Genomic DNA, 8938 nt, shown 5'->3' on the forward strand with positions numbered 1-8938 from the left:
GAAAGATTTCTTATGTCAACTCAGAATGGATAAAAACTTGTAACGTGTCAGGTGTTGAAATCGGTTAGTTTGAATAAACACACGGAAAACGCTTTCCAGCAGGATACAGTTTATTTCCCACCCATCCAGTTATTCTATTCAATTAACCTGATCGGAAATGTAAACTTGCCGTGTTTGTAAAGGAATATTTGTTATGTTATAGATACATTCATCATAATCTATAATCATACTTGACTATCACGAGATCATCAGATAGATACTCTGTTCTATAGTTAAATAAAACTGAATCCGGAACCAGAAGAATGGTCATGACACGTGATTTGATAGCGTTTATTCTTTAGAAAATACGGCTGGGGGTCAAAATTGTTGAGCTTTTTTTGAGCTTTTATATAGGGCAAAATACACTAAACGTGCTGAAAGCGCTTTAGAAGAGGTCCCTGGCCAACAGCAACACTTAACATGTAGGACAAAACATGACGCAAGTCAGGCGATATTACAATTTTTTCGGACAGAGACAATGCTGTTAACGGTCAGGTACTCATTTTACACCTGTGAGATAATGTGAGTAAAGAGCCTTCTCCAAGGACTCAACTATGCGCCGAGCGAGGCTCGACCCAGGACCTTCCGATCCGAAAGGAATAATCCCACAGCTTCGTTGAGTCCAGCATTCGATCCGCAACCTTCCTATCTATAAAAGAAGAGTGTCTAATCACTATACCATCTACTCAACCAAACTAAAGTTCACAACTTTAATTTTTGAATGATATAGCATATCTAACAAACCCCTTATTTGATTTTACAATATTTGGACTGGTTGAGACTTCATAATTACATGTTATCGTTATACTCAATACATATTTATATGTGTTATATAATATTATATATATATATATATATATATATATATATATATATATATATGTATATATATTCACTTTCACTTCCTGAAGAGAGCGAGTGCTCGAAACAATATTGGATATATGCGTGTGTTTGTGTCTTTCTCTCTGTGTGTAAAAACTTTAATATTTCCTTTCTGATAGAAAGTAATGAAGAAAACCTACTATTAAAATGCAAAGCCTTTTCATTATATTATGTAATATTGCAGCGAAATTTTTGACATTTTAACCAATATGTGTACCAATAATTTCGTTTCAGCTGCAACCAATCCGTCTTCATCAGTTCTTAGTAAATACGTGATGGGATTTCAAGCCTGCACGGCTGAAGTCAGCAAATATCTCAGCCACGGTGGATACGAGGACTTTACACTGAAAAGTAAACTTCTCAACCACTTGGCTGATTGCTTAGAGGGAGGTGAAAATCTGCCTAATTCTCCTGAAATAACATCATCCACCTTACATGCCCCCTCGTCTTTGAGAGATGAAGTGCATAACGGTTTGACGTCCTCGTTAAACTCATCGCTGTCTACATCAAAAGTTTTAAATCAACGAAAGGTGTATTCAGATAATCATAATTTTGAGGAGACAGCCGTTGTCAACCAAAGTCAGGTAACTTCGTCTACCCAGAATAATTCCTATCAACGACTATCAACCTCTTCTTTATCATCGTTGTCACCACTCGAAACGCCTTTGTCTTCGTCATTATTGCCATCCATATCCTCACATTACAATCAACAAATGTTAGATACGTCATTGATGGCGAACAAGACAGATAAAGACATAAATAATTCAATAAAAAATGATAAAGTTTTAAGAAAAGAGTCTATAATAGTCACATCGAAAGATGATGAAAATGATGACATATCGTTTAATGATACCGATGATGAAAATGACGATGAATCGAGTGTGTGCAAATACAAAAACGATGACGAAAAGATGACACAAAGGAATGATGATCACAATGAAATATCCTTTCAAACACAAATGTATTCGCTTGAAACAGCTGAACAAACCGCAGTATCAAATAAAGATAGCATTGGTCTGTCCGTGACAGCAATGCCAACACAATCTCAACCGATATCGTTTCAAATAATGTCGGAGAATAGTCAACAAGTAAACGGTCAAACTGTCCATCAAAGCCAACAGCAAAGTACCACTAATTGTCTTCAACAAAGTCTAAGCGCAGTCAGCACTCTGCCTTATCTCGGTCAAAATATTCAACTTGTATCCGCTCAACCAAATGCCAACGAGATTACAATGGTTCTTCCAGCAAATATTCTTTCTGCTAATGGAAGCATCCAAAAATTATATATCCCCGTGCTACAGCCACACACAGTTCAGCCTCGGGCTGCGACCTTGATTACTCCACAAATCTTCCAACCACATCAGATGCCAACGATACAACTTCAAAACATTCAACAGACATTGGTGCCTTCTTTGGCACAGCAACTTCTTCCCCAATCAAACGTAATGTCTCCCAATGTAACAGACCCTTCCAAAAATGTATTCACAAAAATTATAAGTGATAGCGATCGGTCTATTGTGCACAGAAACCAATTTCAAAGTCTCATGACAACCGATGGTCTTGAAAATGCGCACGACTGCAATCAGGTTAAAACAAATGTCTCAGATTCCTCCCTCCTAACTGGAAACAAAAATTCACAAAATATGGAGCAACATCAATCCCAGCAATGGGCCTTGACTCCAACATCAGATGGAAGCTGTTGCAATAACCTGGAATTTTCTAACTTATCTTCCAGTAATCAAACCGGAGCTGTGTTCAGTGACCAGCAATCAAATCATGTCATTCATCATCAAAAGCACTCAGACACGAATCAGACGAGCAAAGATAACACAACAGTGATAAAAAACAAAGGAATAGATCTCAGATCCCTCTTAGATATCAATGAACACCAACAACTTCCTAAAATACCCTCAGCCAATAACTCTCTAAAATCAGACACCCCGGCGGTAACATATTTCCCACATAACCTCTCAACGTCCAATGCGTCAACTTCTTTCCTTCAATCCACCGTCTCACTTGAATCGTCTCTATCTGTGATAACGACCTCTCCATCTGACACCAATGACAACAATAACAATACTATAGACACAAGTTTTAAACACAGAACTTTCCAATGTAATCGCATGAATGCAGATTTGTCCATCCCTATTTCACCCCGCACAATGACCACCATTGATTCCAAACGACCACATTCTCCGCCTCCTACTGAAACTCATAAGAGGTTCCTCCTCGATTACACATCGTCAAAAGACAACGTATACTCTACAAATGTTTTAGATTTGTCAATCCCGTGGGCTAAGCAGGAAAATGACAGAGTACCGGGAAATACATACAATAATTTTATTCATGGTTCAGAAATCATGGGGCGTCCTCCAACAACAATCGGTAGTGATGGCGGTGATACATTTACAATGACAGAGATAAAGCAAAAAGACATTCCGACAGCAACAAAGAATAACAACTTATGTAAAGGATCGTTTTTCAGACCGTGGTAGATAGAAACGATTTAGATTTCACAAGCATAGCTCACCGTGAGGTCCATATGGAATGGTATACCGTAATAATGGATCCTTTTATGTTTGGACGTACGGATACATTCTTTTGAAGACTGTCATTTTGGATATCGCTTCAGCTCTACGGGGATGGAAAAACCTGGACCTGAGTGAAATGACAATTGCCGATTAAAATATCTTAAAATGTAATCTGTAACGATTCTTAAGCAAAATATAATACTACTTTCAAAAGCGATGTCAATGTATTATTTTTTTACTTTCTCATTTTTATGGTAAGGAATAAATAACGAAAAAGACTTCCTCGAGCAATCATTATTTTAAAAGACCCAGGCGTCAGCCGCAGTGCAGCGCCGCAAAGTGAGCTAGGGCTGGGTGATTTGCTCAAGGCCACACAGCGCAGCGGCGGGTGATCGAACTCGTTACCTTTTGGGTACGAAGCAAAGTCCGAACGTTGAGTCGCGCTGCCCCATTACTTGGTTAAATCGTGGTAATTATTTTCTGTTATCAAAAAAGATTTGTCCATGTTGTGTGGAGCTTTGGATCGCATATCCAATCTTTAATTAATTGTCTTGAGTTTTCCTTTTTGTCTAATTGTAGAGAAAATAAGTTCTAGAGTTTAAATCTATAACATGCCAAGACCTGTCATCGAAACATGCAATGTGTGTTTTATGAGCTGTTGGTGTTTGCTGAGTGTCTAGGAATATGATTTAATAATCATTCTCCAGTAATCTGAAAAAAATTATTAAAATCTAGATATTTTTGACAAGATTAGAGTCGATATTTATGGAACAGTTTTCAAGCCAAAATATTTTTTTAAACCCATTCCTGCAGCAAAATCGTCACATTTGTTACGACATTATCTATATACATTTTTCTTATTCAGATTTATTTTGTACAGCACAAACTTTGAAGAATGATATTTGTTTAATTAATAAGAACATAAAATTGTTTTGTAGAGAGCTTGTTTGGGTTTTAGGAATATTGTTTATCTGCTGGGTAAGCCTGCTATTTTGGGAAAATACTGAAAATGATCGGTAAGGAGAGAGTTAATGTGTTTTGTTCAGAGTAAGGCAGATTTATCATTTCTGAATGTAGTCTGGAGGTCATGAATAACGCATTGTTCAATCATTGTCTTTTAAATTGTTTTCCTCTTCTTGATTCTATTTTGGTTTATTCTCTCTGTTTTTAAATGGGCTTACCGTTAACCGTACAGTCCTCAATTATGTATTTAACCAGTTAACTGCTGTACTCTGGAAAGAAAAGCATTAACAAAATTTGACAAGAAAACTCGTCCTTCAAATATCAATTGATCTAAATGACCCTCATCTTGGGAAAAAAAACCCATAAAAACCTCTCAAACCTGGGACCTCGCGGTGCCACAGAATTGAGCGTTTGTGCCGAAATGAGGGTAATTTAGATCAATTGTTATTTGAAGGACGAGTTTTCTGGCCAAATTTTTAAATATGAGTTTCCAGAGTACGGCAGTTATCAAGTTTAGTAATTTAGACAACGAACAGAATCGGAAGGTCATTATTGAATGCAAATGGATTCGTTTAAACTGCCATATTATCATCTTAAATGCATTTGTTTGCATAAAAGTTAGAATTACCGAGCCCGTCTATGTTTGTTTACTAAATCTTTTGAGTACAGAGTGAACATAAAGGAAATACTATGGTTTTTATATCATCTCTGAAGGCTGCTTGCCACAGTCATTTAAAAATTTAAAAAAAATAAAAAATTAAAAAATAAAAACCTCAAAAAAACCAAACAACCCCCCCCCCCAAAGACAATCAAAACAAACAAACAAAAATTAATTTAAAAAACAAACACCACCCCCCCCCCCCAAAAAAAAAACAAAAAAAAAACAAAAAACAAAACAAAGACAAAATATAATCGAAAAAGAACAAAAACAAGCAATCCAACAAAAACCAACAAAAAAACCCCAACAAAACAAACCCAAACAAAACAAAAACAAACAAACAAACAAACACAAAAAAACCCCCAAGAAAACAAGCAACCCCCCCCCCCCCCCCCCGCCAAAAGAGAAACAAAACAACACAAATAAAAATTAATTTTAAAAAACAAACAAACAAAAAAATCCCCTAAAACAACAAATACGATAATAAAGAAGCAAAAAAAAAAAAAAATAAAAAAAAGAGAAAAAAAAACAAACAACAAACCCCCCCCCAAAAAAAAAAAAAAAAAAAAAAAAAAAAAAAAAAAAAAAAAAACAACCCAAGTAAAACACAAGAAACTCGAGCTTTTATATAGAGGGATAGCCACAACACATGCTAAAAGCGATGCACAGGGGCTCCCTAGGCAACAGTAACATTTAACATCTAGGACGAGACATGATGCCTGTTAGGCGATATGACAATTTTTTCAGACCGAGACAACGCTGTTAACGGCCAGGTGAGAGAATGTGTGTAAAGAGCCTTTTCCAAGGACTCAACTACGCGTTACTCAGAGCAGGACATGAACCCTGGACCTTCCGATCTAAAGGCGAGTGTCATATTACTAGATTACATAGCCGCACAATAAATCTACAAGGAAATTTTTCCTTGTTATTCTATCGTCTGAATTCTTTCCACTTGTGATATATTATTATATATTAAAAATAATTATAATTGAGCTTTTATATAGCGCACTATCCACTAAACGTGCTCAAAGCGCTTTACAAGTCTTGGCTAGTCTTTCAGAGACATTTTGTCATGGATTCGGATTTTTATCCCGGTTTCTATAGCGTGAAACGGACAATAGCAATTTTTGCTACCCTTTGAGTAGGACGTTAGTCTATCGCAAAGTACTTTCTGCCAGATCTAGCAGACTCAATTATTCAATCACTGCTCGACTTCACCCGAGATCGATCTCGGTCCCTTTGGATTTGAAGCGAGTACTCTACCAACTGAGCTATCGGGATCCCCATATTCTATGATAGCTTTTCCAACTTAATAATATTTGAATAAATCATGAATATCATTTTGATATTGAGGGCTCATGCAAGGCTCTCAGAGCGAAGACGAGCGAAATATGAAGTATGAATGAAATAGTCCTTCAGGGCCGTGAGGTCCATAGAGCCGGAGATTATCCCGGTTTTTAAAAAAGTAGTCCTTCAGAGCCATAAGACCCATGTAGCCTCAGTTTATTCGGTTTCTATGTCGTGAAACGGATAATAGCAATTGCTTGCTACCCTTTTGATAGGACGCTAGTCTATCGCAAGGTACTTTGCGTCAGATCTAACAGACCCAGCTACCCAATCACTGTTGGGTGGACAGGGGGTAGAAAAAATCTCGACTGCACCCGGGATCGATCTTGGTCCCTTTGAGTGCGAAGCAAGTGCTCTACCAACTGAGCTATTGGGACCCCCTGGAATTAAAAGTATAGAACAAAACTTCTCTAACCGCGTATGCGTCAGATTAATTTCAGCGATATAATGAAAGAAGAGTTTTGTTTTATGAGCAATTTCATTTAAAACTGAAGAAATAAAGTATTTCTGGAGTACGAGAGTCAACTGGTTAAATAAAAAAGAAAATTACACAGGGACGAACTCGGTTCACTGGGTTTAATAAAGACTTTAAAAGATTGTACTCGTACATAACAATTGCTCATATTTATTATGGCACCATTAAAAGGTTTGGAAAATATGACATGCAAAACCCAAAGTAAAGAACGCAATTTCATCTTAGAAACAAGGAAAATAGCCGAAGCTACGAATCTGGCGACCTGCAAGCGAAAGGCATAGATCAAGTCAAGTCCAAACGGCTTCCAAACTTAAGAATTATTATCATTCCTCAAGAGGATTAAGGAAGTTTGTAAGACTGCTGCTCATTATTCTGCCGTAATTTGATTAAAATTTTAACCAGAAAACTCATTTCTCAAATATCGATCGATCAAAATGACCCTCTTCTTGTCAAAAACTCTCAAACCTGGGACTTCCGTGAAGTGCAAGACGGATTGTAAATTGCCTGACCCATTTAACGTGTTTCAAAACCTTAAAGAAGGAAGCTCCTACTTTTTGTGGCGAAAAAGTCGTTATTTTGCATTTTTACCACTCGATTAACCCGCTGACAGCAAGACTGATTTTTCTTCAAATCTTAATTTCTCCCATAATGTTATTGTTTTGGTATAATTATTGAAAACAAACATCATTTTTCCACTAAGACACGATGGCAGTAACAGCGTCGAGATTAAATTTGTGTTGAAAAAAGGCTCTTTCTTCACATTCTCTCAGTGTACTCAGGTGTAAAATTAGTTCCTACAAGGCCGGCAACAGCCTTGTCTATGTCGACATTTCCCCTATTATTGCGCCTCACAAATGTCACGTCTTCACCTTTATCTTGTTAAATGTTGCTGTTGGCTGGGGACCCTTTGTAAAACGCGTTTAGCACATTTCGTGGATAATGACTTACTTGACTTATTGCCGATCGCCTCCTAATCTGGGATGCTTGGCAGCTTCTCTGATTTGTTGAGTGAATTCTTTCCACTGATGACGGTCTGCTGCGGTGGATCTCGGGTGTTCTAAACCCTTTTAGCATCTCAGTTCTTGTATGTCATATAGGCGCTTGAGGTCTTTATTTATCGTAGTTTATATGCTTGTTGTGGGTCTGCCTTTGTATTTGTCATGTCCGCTTGGTGTAAAGAATAACGCCATTGCCTTATTAGCTGGAATATTTCTGTCTCTCCTTAAGATATGTCCAAATAGTCTCCATCTTGTTTCTAAAATTTGAATCGAAAGCGGTATTTCTTCGTATTTTATGTACAGCTATATGTTACTTATTTTGGTGGATAATAAGCTCTATAAAAGCTTAAGTTAAAACCCGTGTCGCATCATTGTTAATAATTTCTTGGTAGGGAGGTTACATAATATCTACCGTACTTTGAAGAGACACTATCTAAAATGTTGTTGGCCAGTGCGGAAATCCGTATCATGTCGAAATGAAATAAAGGTGAAAATTGACTTCAACTCTCTCCTTCACACCCAACTAACACAAAAATATATATTTCTATCACTCAAACAAAATAGCAGTAAAATTCTTGCATACATAGTTTCTTTAGCAAAACATGCTCTACAACACACTGTTCATTTTCTTTACATTTTATGAGTTACAAAAGAAATTTGAATAAGAAAAATGTTGGTTGGATCGTAAAGAATGTGACGATTTTCCTATAGTTGGTAAAGAGGGGGTTAATGTCAATAATAATATGATCAAACTCGGAAAATATAATTATCTAGACGTTATTGAGACACATCTCATTATCCTTATAGAACACATCTAATGTTACTCATCATCTGAAAGTTAAGCATCAGGATTACTCGAGCATGAGAAGACTCATCACAATTTGGTGTCAGGTAAAATCAAATCTCGCTTGTAAAGGATTAAAAGTGCAATCGCAATTTTGCCTCGGGTCATACTCAAACATGATTGAAAACAAGAAAGATGGGGCAACGCAGGTAGTTTGGGGCAACAGATGCATGACATAGGTAGTCAAAAGCAATACATCAA

At 36.9% G+C, this 8938-nt stretch overlaps 1 protein-coding gene across 2 annotated transcripts in view; it reads left to right on the forward strand.

The window, feature by feature from the left end:
- LOC144971050 (uncharacterized) overlaps nt 1-3665 on the forward strand; it is a 28356-nt gene extending 24691 nt beyond the window's left edge. For both annotated transcript variants that reach the window (XM_078911380.1, XM_078911381.1), the window contains exon 5: nt 1156-3665. In XM_078911380.1, the coding sequence (XP_078767506.1) occupies nt 1156-3416 (2261 nt within the window). In that variant the 3' untranslated portion in view covers nt 3417-3665. The remainder of the gene's footprint in view (nt 1-1155) is intronic.
- The last annotated feature ends 5273 nt before the right edge of the window (nt 3666-8938 follow it).

Source organism: Berghia stephanieae, chromosome 4, assembly GCF_034508935.2.
Source record: "Berghia stephanieae isolate SIO BIC M18660-M18661 chromosome 4, UCSD_Bste_1.3, whole genome shotgun sequence".
Classification (NCBI taxonomy): Eukaryota; Metazoa; Mollusca; class Gastropoda; order Nudibranchia; family Aeolidiidae; genus Berghia; species Berghia stephanieae.